Source organism: Podarcis gaigeae (genome assembly GCF_964106915.1).
Source record: "Podarcis gaigeae genome assembly, chromosome: 3".
Classification (NCBI taxonomy): Eukaryota; Metazoa; Chordata; class Lepidosauria; order Squamata; family Lacertidae; genus Podarcis; species Podarcis gaigeae.
In genome coordinates, this window is record NC_139680.1 from 12,777,628 (window position 1) to 12,789,145 (window position 11,518).

Below are 11,518 nucleotides of genomic sequence, written 5' to 3' on the forward strand. Positions count from 1 at the left end.
AGGTTCTCTATTGGTAGGAGAAAATAACAGAGACCAACCAGAGAATATTGAGAAGCAAAGCAGCTAGTAAGCCTGATCTTTATTAACTGTTGCAACAGGGTGCTCCCTCACATGCAGGAGAGAAGAGGAGGACCCCGAGCCATGCAGGCAAGCGCTTATATAGAAATTTAAAATTTCCCACCCTGAAGTCCAAGGCCACCCCCAGAAACATCATACATATATCACAGAAGGGGTGTAGCCCAAGACCACCCTCTAGATACATCATACCTACATCAAAGAAAAGGCAGTCTACAACATAAAATCTGAGTGCGTTGTTTTTACCCTGTCTGCCAGGTTACCTGTTAACGGTCACTTTGTTGTAAGCCAAAGATGGCTTATTTTCTGAGTTTACGCCAATAAAATTCAGAAACAAGAGCAGTTAGGAGTTCATTGTTGTTCATTGCAAAGCAATAGGTTACAGTTGAGTCTTTTTGCAAAACTCTAACCCTGCCTAAGGGGTATTTATAAGTTTCAAACAAAGAATTTCAATTTCCGCCAATCATATACCTCATTACCTCATTTAATGTTTAATACACATGCACAATAAGGATTACTAACTTTGATTCTCACCGTGATCTGTTACATTGTGTTAGTATTCATTGTGGGAACCTGTGTTACGTGTAGCCATTTGACCATGTATCAACTTGTGTTCTAGCTTATGAGCTATATCTTCCTCATTTAAGTACTAGCTGTTCTTCTGTCCCAGTGGGTGACTGCATCTTGCAAAATCATCAGTTTCTTAAAGCAACAGGTTACCATAACTTCTCTATTAGATACAGGTAGGTAGCTGTGTTGGTCTGCTGTAGTTAAAACAAAATTTAAAAATTCCTTCCAGTAGCACCTTAGAGACAATATGTTAGTTATTGGTATGAGCTTTTTGTATACAGGTTCACCTTATTCACACCTTAAATGTGCCCTTAAGGCAGGATTTGTGAGGACAGAGACAATGGGGAGATTTCTGCATTTCCTTCCACCTTGCAGAGAAATATTTGAGGTGACTGAAAGAGTCAAAATGGCTTTAGGACTTTTCCTGTGGATTTTGGACATGTGGTTTATATATTTATATATGTGTTTGCTTGGTACATTTATGAACATTTATCATATATATATATAAGACATAAAAATTATTTTAACAGTGGCAACAGCGGCTTTTCAGCGGTGGCTCCCTGCTTGTTGAATGCTCTAAGGGAGGCTCACCTGCCGCCTTCATTACATATTTTCAGGACGAGGCAAAAGTATTTGCCTTCTCCCAGGCCCTTGACTAAACAATCTATAACCTATTAAACTGGGTGGGTGGGTTATGTTTGCTTTTGCTCTTGTTTTATTATGTATTTTGAGTTTTCAGAGACTGTATTATTCCATTATGATCCATGTATACAAATGTGATAAACAACAGTAACATCCATCTCTTTGCCCGCACACAGTTCAAAGCAAAGCCTTTTATTGCCTCAAGTGACCAGATGATTCACTCCAAACACGAAGTTAGGGGATACTGCTGCTGCATCACAAACTATACACTTCTAACTACCTATGTCTACTACTATTAAAATGAGGCTGCATTTTCAATTATATTTTAACCTGTATTTTAACTTGTGGTTTCTTTTTATTTGTAATTTTACTGGTGTTAGCCGCCCTGAGCCCAGCTCTGGCCGGGGAGGGCGGGGTATAAATACAAATTTATTTATTATTATTATTATTAAGTCAGATGAAGAGGAAGGGCAGCTCAGGAGACAATTCCATGCACAATGAATGCAATTAACACCAACATTTAAATTACACACAAATGCAAATGTGCGCTTTTGGACGAAACAATAATAATAAAAAATTCCCTCCATACATCCAACCCTCCTTTTCCTGGGAAGTATTTGCATACATGCGTTCCCCTCTTCCCCTGCTAGGAACCTGAACGGACCGTTGAAAAGTATTTGCCCCTCCCGCACATGCGCACTTTCCTCGTTTGAAGCAGAAACCGGCCTGGAGCAACAGCTCTCGTCCCATATATGGAAGTGAGGGGGCGGTGCTGTGGGCGGACTCGGCCGTACCCCAGCAGCCAATAGCATCGCCTCTCCCCCTCGCGTTCATTTTAATTGGACGATTTCAAGCTCTCAGGCCAATCGCGTTCCGGAAGACCGTTTCGCCTCGCGCGTGATTTAAACCAAAGTTGCGAGCCGCCGCGAAGGAGAGTGGCGGTTGGGGCGACGACGGCAGCGGTCAAGTCCGGTCGAGCTCCTCACGCAGGTGAGCGCGATAACGCAAGCTTATTTAATAATAATAACAATAATTTTTCCCAGCCGCTCAGGGAGGGGTGGTGGTGATGATGAGTCGCCTGTGGTTCCTCCACAAGCAGGTAAAATAAAGATATTATTATTACAACGGAATTTTACCCCTTGGCCCGGGGTCATGCATTCAGGCATACAGTTGTCGCTTGGGCGGGTGTTCCCCATATTATTATTATTATTATTATTATTATTATTATTAATTATCATCATCACTATTATTATTATTATTATCACCGACATCAACATTGTTGTGGTTGTTGTTTAGTCGTTTAGTCGTGTCCGACTCTTCGTGACCCCAGGGACCAGAGCACGACAGGCACTCCTGTCTTCCACTGCCTCCCGCAGTTTGGTCAGACTCATGCTGGTAGCTTCGAGAACACTGCCCCACCATCTCGTCCTCTGCTGGTCTTTCTTTTCCAGGGAGTCTTTTCTTCTCATGAGGTGGCCAAAGTATTGGAGCCTCAGCTTCAGGATCTGTCCTTCCAGTGAGCACTCAGGGCTGATTTCCTTCAGAATGGAGAGGTTTGGTTTTCTTGCAGTCCATGGGACTCTCAAGAGTCTCCTCCAACACCATAATTCAAAAGCATCCGTTCTTCGGCGATCAGCCTTCTTTATGGTCCAACTCTCACTTCCTTACATCGCAACTGGGAAAACCATAGCTTTTACTATATGGACCTTTGTTGGCAAGGTGATGTCTCTGCTTTTTAAGATGCTGTCTAGGTTTGTCATTGCCCTTCTCCCAAGAAGCAGGCGTCTTTTAATTTTGTGGCTGCTGTCACCATCTGCAGTGATCATGGAGCCCAAGAAAGTGAAATCTCTCATTACCTCCATCTCTTCCCCTTCTGTTTGCCAGGAGGTGATGGGACCAGTGGCCATGATCTTAGGTTTTTTTGATGTTGAGCTCCAGACCATATTTTGTGCTCTCCTCTTTCACCCTCATTAAAAGGTAGAATTATTACTTTGCTGTTATAAGGTAGCATTAATTGTATGCATCTTCTAGTAAAAGGTGAGCCTATGTATTGCCAGTGCATTGTGCGCAAACCACAGAGGCAAACACTGCACCCTTTCCCTGATGAGGTAGACTGAGCTAGGTAATGTCAGTTCATTAAAAGGTTCTTTAATTCCTCCTCACTTTCTGCCAAGGTTGTGTCATCTGCATATCTATACCGCCCTTCATCCGTAGATCTCAGGGCGGTTCAAAACGATACAGTATCTTTATTGTCATTGCCCCATAAGGAACAATGAAATTGAAAATCTACATAAAACTCTGAAACCCCATTTTAAAATACAATATACTCTAGAGACTCCTTAGGCTGCGTTTAGAACCAGAATTGCATTTGGGTAGAAACTGTTTCTCAAGCGACTAGTCCTGGTCTTTATAACCCTATACCTTCTTCCAGAAGGCAGAAGCTGAAAGAGATCATTTCCAGGGGGCATACTATCCTGCGCTATCTCTGCAGCTTTCTTATGGCACCTGACAGCATAGATTTGATCTAAGGTGGGAAGAGTGCACCCATAAGGCTCCTCTTAATTCTCTCTTCGAAAACGTGTCGGTCTCCGGTGCTATGACAGCCAGGATGTGGGGCTCAGACTTGCAAGCTGTCAATATCTCCTTCGCTTGCCGTGTCCCCATAGCTCCGACCAGCCTCTAAACGGCTGCTCTCCTCTGTGCGGAGGACCCTGCTTTCCCTCTTTAGATCAGTTGGCAGAGGCTCAGCTCCCGTGCTCCTCCTAGGCTCATAGAAATGGATGAACGCGATGTTTAGGACAGGACAGTGTACATAGTTTACAGCTATGTCTGAAGTGTGGGTGTGCAGGATAAGGCTTTTTTTCAGTTGTGGTGTCAAAGCTTTGGGGATGCCCTCTTGTTAAGCTATCCTGGTGCTCAGCTCTTGTTTTTTTGTTCTCCTAACAGCTTATTAAGCAAAAGCCACAGGACAATTTTACTTGCGAAGCAAAAAATGGAAAGTCCGGTAAGTATATGTCTCTTGTATTCATTCACTTGAATTTTGGACTCGAGGTGGATTATACTAGTTTGCAGTTAAAGGGGAGAATGAGGAATCTGTTTCTAAAAGACAGACAGCTAAATTTATTTATAAGCCCAGGAATTTCCAGATCATAACTCTAGTAATGCATTAGTAGCTTTTATAACTTGTTTAAAAATGTTAACAATAAATTTATTTATAAAAAGTCTAAACCGGCTTTTCTTGCTCATTACATTTATATTACACATCTACATACCCATACATACTGTTTCACAGTTCTTGATTGATTGCTTTACATACAATGAAAATGGGGTGGGGAGCAGTGTTCAAAATTCCCATTGTTCTAAGCGCATTTTGCAACTGGGAATTTCATTAGTGCAAGCAGTTTCTGAGCTCTGTGCCTAAGATTTCAGGTTAAAACTGCAGAGTGGAAGGAAAGGCGGACCGTTTTCTGCCTCTCCACTTCCAACTGCTCTCTGAAGACTGGAGAAGACTTAAGAATATTAGGGGAGTGGGCAGTGGAAAGACTAGACCAGACATGTCCAACAGGTCGACCGCAATCAACAAGTAGATCCCCTGCTGATCACAGTCGATCGCGGGACCCTTATCACTTGCGTTACTTAAAACTGGAATGAATGCCTCCGCTCTGTCGCTTTGGTTCATCCTCCAATGACAGTGGGGAGATCCCTGCTAGTATTTTTGTATTGGGAGTAGATTGCAGTCTCTTGGGAGTTGGACATGCCTGGACTAGACCATGTGAAAAATGAACATAATATTTTAGTTGCTGTTCATTCATTTTCAGCTTTGTATTCTTGTTGTAAAAAAAAATGTGCTTAGACATTCCATTGTTGTGCCCATAACCTAGGTTTAAGTTGTCATTTAGCTCCTAGCTTTCATTTGTTTCTAACAGCAGAATTAGATGTAGAGATTGTTGTCTGGCATATCTAATCACCTGCTAGTATTATTCTCTGGAATATATTACACTATGATAATATAAGAAATAATGGTGTTGAAATAATATTTTCCTTTTTAAGGAAAAAGTAAAGCAGATATGCTTATAACCGTTTTGTTTTTCAGGTGGTTATGTGCACCTCCTTTATGTTGAAAAATGTGGAGAAAAAGATCTATAATGTTAATTTAATATTTCAGGAAAACAAAGAAAATGCAGTTGGACCTCTATGGACCCAAGTGGATGACATGTTGGAGGAAAACTTAGCTTCTCCAAAAGCTTTAAAGTCTCCTATCATATTGAAGCAGATTTCTGTGGCTGAAAACTGTAGCCCTCTGGCTAGTACAAAAACAAACTGTAGCCCCCTGGCAGTTGTTTTTGAACCAGCTAAAACGAAAAGCCAGCACATGTCCTTTAACCAGACCTCCTTACTCAAAAGAAATGGAAAAGAGAAAGTGCTGAAAACAGCTGCACCACCCACCTTCGTTCCACCCCTTTCAGAGAAGCGTGCGCTTGGCTCATATTGTGGTAGGATAGTAGAATCTAAAATAAACTCCTTCAGAAGAAAACCAGAACATGAGAATAGGAGGCACACTATGGCTGCTGCTCCTAAATCAGCAGTGAGGACTCAATCCACAAGCAGTATTGCTGACAAAAAGGATGATAGAGTCACCGGCACAGTTAATACTTCTAAGTCTGTTGCTATTGCCAAACCTGCAGCTGTTCTCTCACTTCAAGCCAGGCCTCCTGTGAAGGTGCCTGTTGGCCAGCCGAAGCCCATTCTGAACCATGAGACAAAAACTATCAATAGAACATCAGGGAATAATGGGGCATCCCAAAGAAATCCTAATAGGAATGGGAAGCTTGTCAGTGCTAACAGATCTGTGCACAGAACAAAGAAAAATGCTCCAACAAAAACTGGACTTGGACCACATTTAACAGGACCTGTTTCTGAAGCTCGTGGTGCTGTCTCAGCTTTGAAATCAGCTGACGGCATCAGAAAACATAATCCAGCGAAATCTGCAAAAGGAATAAGGTAATAGAAAGGTATGGGGGGAACATTGGCTTACATCTGTAAATTTAGAATATGCACAAGTTATTTGTCTCAAAAATAAAACAAGCAAAATTCTTTTGAGGTCATCTTTTTAGGTGTAGGATACTGATACTGTGGTACAGACGCTTTGGGTTACAAACTTTGCTAACCAGGAAGTGGTTGCTCCAGGATAAGAACAGAAATCATTCACCAGCGGCAGCAGGAGGCCCCATTAGCTAAAATGGTGCTTCAGGTTAAGAACCGTTTCAGGTTAAGAACGGACCTCCGGAACGAATTAAGTACTTAACCCGAGGCACCACTGTACTATACACAGGTGGGAAACCTCTGGCCTGCAGGCCACGCTTGGCCCACAGTGGGGTTCAATTTGGCATACCAGTCCATTTTCCTCAAGTCAAACCTACCTCTTGTTTACTACCAGTTATTTACCCATGGTTAGGCATTTGGGCGTCATTGGGTTACATCTGTATTGGGTCTGTTGCATGGCCTATTCCTAATTACATTATGGGGCAAAGCAGAATGTTGATAACTTACTAATATACTGACTCATTTGTAGGACCCGACCAGCTGAATGGCCGCCATTGACAGGGCTAAAGAAGCTGCCACCTCCCATATCTGTTTATACTCTGCCTGAAAGAGAATCCTTTCATCAAACTATAAAAGAACCAGTTGAATCCTTCTGGTCTACCCTTGCAGACGAAGATGAACAAGGACTACTGAGTGATAGTGTCAATAAGACCCTTGTGGAGTGTCTGCACTTAATTGAGGAGGTGAGGCCTCTGTTAAGCCACAGTCATGAGAAAATAAGCTTTTGTATATGTTCAATACTTTCATTCAGCTCTGTAAGACCATAAAAGGCAAGACCATGTTGGAATTTAAGGGAAAATTGGGTTGTTTTGGGAGACATTTTTAACGGATGATTTGTTATACCTCAGTGGTAGAGCGTATGCTTTGCATGCAGAAGGTCCTCCTAGGTTCAGTCATTCTCATATCCAGGTAGTGCCGAGAGTGACTGCCACTCTGAAATCCTGGAGCGCTGCTGTCAGTCACAGTAGAGACAATACTGAGCTAGATGGGCCAAAGGTTTGACTTAGTATAAGGCAAGCTTCCACAGGTGGCGCTGTGGGTTAAACCACAGAGCCTAGGACTTGCCGATCAGAAGGTCAGCGGTTTGAATCCCTGCGACGGGGTGAGCTCCCATTGCTTGGTCCCAGCTCCTGCCAACCTAGCAGTTCGAAAGCACATCAAAGTACTAGTAGATAAATAGGTACCGCTCCAGCGGGAAGGTAAACGGCGTTTCCATGCGCTGCTCTGGTTTGTCAGAAGCAGCTTAGTCATGCTGGCCACATGACCCGGAAGCTGTACACCGGATCCCTTGGCCAATAAAGCGAGATGAGCGCCGCAACCCCAGAATCGGCCACGACTGGACCTAATGGTCAGGGGTCCCTTTACCTTTAAGCTTCCTGTGTTCCTAGTGTAGTCTCTGAAAACTTATACCACAATAAATCTGCTAGTCTATAAAAAGTGCTGTAAGAGTTCAGTGTTCACTGCAACAGATTAACTAGCAACCTCTGGAATTCATATTACGTAACAACTTTTAAAAAGTAAGCCAACATATAATCTTTCTTTAGGGTTATCCAGGTGATGACATACATTCCACTTTGGAAAAGCTGACCTTGTCTGTGCCAGATGCAAAGAAATTTGCCAAATACTGGGTATGCCAGATGCGTCTTGAACAGTTTCGCTCAATTGAAAAGGTCCTTGCTATCTATGAAAAGGCAATTCTGGCAGGAGCACAGGTAAGAATTCTTAAATGTTATTGTGTTAGCATTTATATTTAATTAGAGTATTTTTTTATGCATTCTGCAGATGAGGCTTTATTTTCTAAAATTCCGTGGTTGTGTCCTCTACCACGTATTGACTTTTCATCCAAGGAATTCAAGGTGGTGTACATACTGTAGTATTTTATCCTCACAACAACTCTGTGAAGTAGATAGCTCCAAAGTCACCTAGTGAGTTTCATGGCCAAGTGGTAATTTAGTCTTGAGTCTTCCCAGTTTTAGTCCAACGCGAACCGCTACAGCACACGGGCTACCGTATTTTTCACCCTATAGGACACACTTTTCCCTCTCCAAAAATGAAGGGGAAATGTGTGTGCGTCCTATGGGGCAAATGCAGGCTTTCGCTGAAGCCTGGAGAGTGAGAGGGGTCGGTGTGCTCTCCAGGCTTCAGGAAGCTCTGAGGGTTGCGCAGAGCTGCCTGCAGTCCCGGGCTCAGCGCAGCTCTGCGCGGCCATCGGGAGCCGGGCGCGAAGTCCCGCCCTGCTCTTGATGGCTGCACAGAGCTGCCTGCAGTCCCGGGCTCAGCGCACTTCTCCCCATCGCCAGCCCCACAAGCTCGGGGGACAGCGGGGAGGCGGAGCGCGCCTTCCCGCTATTCCCTGACCTGGTTCTTCCAGCCCCGCACCTGGGGGGGAAATAATTTTTTTCCTTTATTTCCCCCCCAAAAAACTAGGTGCATCCTATGGGCACGTGCGTTCTATGGGGCGCAAAATACGGTCATTACAATTGACTTGGGCATGATCTGGTACTAATATAATCATTTTTCTTTTAGCCCAAGGATGAGTTACGACGTACATTAGCAGATGTTATGAAGAAAACAAAAATCATATCTAAATCTGGTAAGAGTAACTATTTTTAATTTAAGATGGTCACACTTCCCAACTCCCAACCTGTTGCCCTTAAATTAATAGTTTAATAATAAAGCAAAAACTTAAACTGGAGATTATCTGCGCCCACTAATTTGAGTACAATTATGAACATATTAACTTTTTTCCCCTCTTTTGCCTTTTTTCCTTAAAGCATCAGGCTCCTAACTTTCTTAGCTGTAACTCTGTTGCTATTGTTCCACATTCTAAAAACTGAAATGTATAGTCGGTGAATATATTTCTTTCCTTGGTTTACTATACTGTGATTCTGCTTGTTGCCTACGTTTTAAAATTACCTTTCTGGAAAGATGGACCCTTCTTCATCAGGTTTTATCAAGATATTTATTTTGAACGTATAATCTCAACTTGTTTAGAAATACAACCCATTCATCCAATTTTTATAACAAAAATGTGCTACAAATTCTACTTCATAGTGAATGTGATTTAACTATCAAAAGATATGGTACTAGTCTACATTGAGTAAGTTAACCCCTGAATTTCATTTTTTTCACAGGAAAAAGTTCTGGGTCACCTTGACTTATGACAGTGTATTTCTATTTTCAGAGGAATGTGTAGAAAAAGAAATCACTCTAAATCATGAGGCCGAAGTTCATTTAGATGAAGAGAAGATAGAAAACGCGTTCAAGGAATTAAACGTCAATAACAAGATGGAGTGTGGTAATGAAGTGACTTCTCAAAAAGCAGAGGCTTGTTTGAAGTCTGAACAAGAGAGCATTGCGGTTGAAGAAAAGCACCATAATAAAGAAGAGAAGCCTACAGTTCTCGAAAAAGAAGAGCAGGATAGCAGCAATGCAGAGGGAGAGAGAATACTAGAGTTCCCAACTCCTGAAACTGACAAAGGGGGCTCATACTTAATTAAGTATAACTTGTCAACTACTCCCTCCTTGATAAGGTAAGCTGCCTCTTCAGGTTTACATTCTCTATCTGGTTTCTAATGTGGGTGGGTCACTATATTTGACACCTTTCTTCAATCTCAAGCTGAATGGAGCACTCAGTAAGTATTTGGGGGTGGTGATTCTGCCAGGTATAGCTTATTTATTCATTTATTTTGCAAGCCTTTCAAAGGATATCAAAGTAAAACTTGCAACTGAGAAAGATGATTCCAATGAACCACAACAAGTCCGAATCTTCTCACCCAGCTCTCCAGTTCAGTTTGTATGTTGCCTCTCTGTCACAGCAGACCTAGAGCATCTAACGTTGTTGGGCTGCCTATTTGAGATCAGTGCTGTCGAGAGAATAACTTAAGTAATATTCAGTGTCAAACTTTATGTCTGCTTGCATTATAACAAGTTGTAATCTTGCAAATATTTTGTATTTATGGCCTACCTCTTTTCCCTCCCTCCTTAATCTCCAAGCACAAATAAAAAAATGCAAGGTGACGGTAACCATCCTGCAATCAAGGATCTGAAATTTTTAACTCCTGTGAGACGTTCTAGCCGCATACAAAATAAGGTGTGTAAGTTGCCAGATATGTTGAAAGACCACAACCCTTGTGTTTCTTCACTTGAACAACTTGAAGAATTCGGAGCTGAAGGCATTGGTTTCATCTACAGACACAACAGTGCGCTGCGCAAACTCTGTACCCAACAAGGGCAAGAGTGATTATGGCACAATTTTAAGGTTTCTTTGAAATGATCAGAAACAACACGAGCGACATTGCTTTTGATGCAACTAATAATAGCTGTATTGAATAGAACAGGGTCTCATGGGTGTATAAGGTGTGATGTATTTTAACAGTGAGTAATTCTTGGTCATCTATTTGGTTTATGGATGTGACCATCAAAGTGGTTTTCCTTGGTTATGTTTATTAATATGCCTTTAATCTGCAAGTGTAAGTTCTAAGAATAAGGTGGTCTTTTATTGTGTGTGTATTCTTCATTTTCAAATAAAATAAACATCTCTGAATCGTGCTCCAGTACAGACATAATGCTCACATTCCTAACCATGGTTAAGAAATGTGAAGCAGGTCTTGAGATGGCACACTCATAACTTCCTCTGGCCTTAACACTAATTCAATTCTAGCAGTAACTACTAACCCTACTATTCAATATATATACTTTTTTCAATCTCTTGTAAAACTTGTCTCTAAAATTTAGTGCTATCCCTTTAAAAACCTGTTTGTATAACTTTTCCATAGAACTTTTCCACTACAAAAGTTTAAAAACATTTTAAATGAATGTTTAAATCTTGGTTTATAGTAACACATGTTTAAAATAAAATAATTTATATCCACTTTTTGTGATAAGTTTCTTCCAGAAAGAATTAAGCTAAGCACTTTATAAGAGAGGAAAACAACATTCAAATATCTTGTCCTAAAGCCAACGTAGACTGCAAATCTATTTTATACTTGAGTAGATGCTCCATGAGATCTACCTCTACCTAAACAATCAGATTCCTCTCCTAATCCAAAGACACTATGGAGACCTGCCTAAAAAACCCTCTTGACTGTGCTTGCCTTGATTTAATGGGCCTTGGGATTCTCCCAGA

The 11,518-nt window shown here is 41.7% G+C and overlaps 1 protein-coding gene across 1 annotated transcript; it reads left to right on the top strand.

The window, feature by feature from the left end:
* Nucleotides 1-2,187: 2,187 nt before the first annotated feature.
* Nucleotides 2,188-11,263, top strand: CKAP2 (cytoskeleton associated protein 2). The gene is made up of 8 exons (XM_083730350.1): nt 2,188-2,277; nt 4,234-4,291; nt 5,453-6,288; nt 6,860-7,073; nt 7,935-8,102; nt 8,917-8,983; nt 9,575-9,923; nt 10,387-11,263. The coding sequence occupies exons 2-8, from the start codon at nt 4,280-4,282 to the stop codon at nt 10,631-10,633; spliced, it is 1,893 nt and encodes a 630-aa protein (XP_083586476.1). The 5' UTR covers nt 2,188-2,277; nt 4,234-4,279; the 3' UTR covers nt 10,634-11,263.
* Nucleotides 11,264-11,518: the final 255 nt, after the last annotated feature.

Coding starts and splice junctions, on each gene's coding strand:
- CKAP2 (XM_083730350.1), top strand. Junction 6,289..6,859: donor AAATCTGCAAAAGGAATAAG/GTAATAGAAAGG, acceptor ACTCATTTGTAG/GACCCGACCAGCTGAATGGC. Junction 9,924..10,386: donor ACTACTCCCTCCTTGATAAG/GTAAGCTGCCTC, acceptor TTAATCTCCAAG/CACAAATAAAAAAATGCAAG.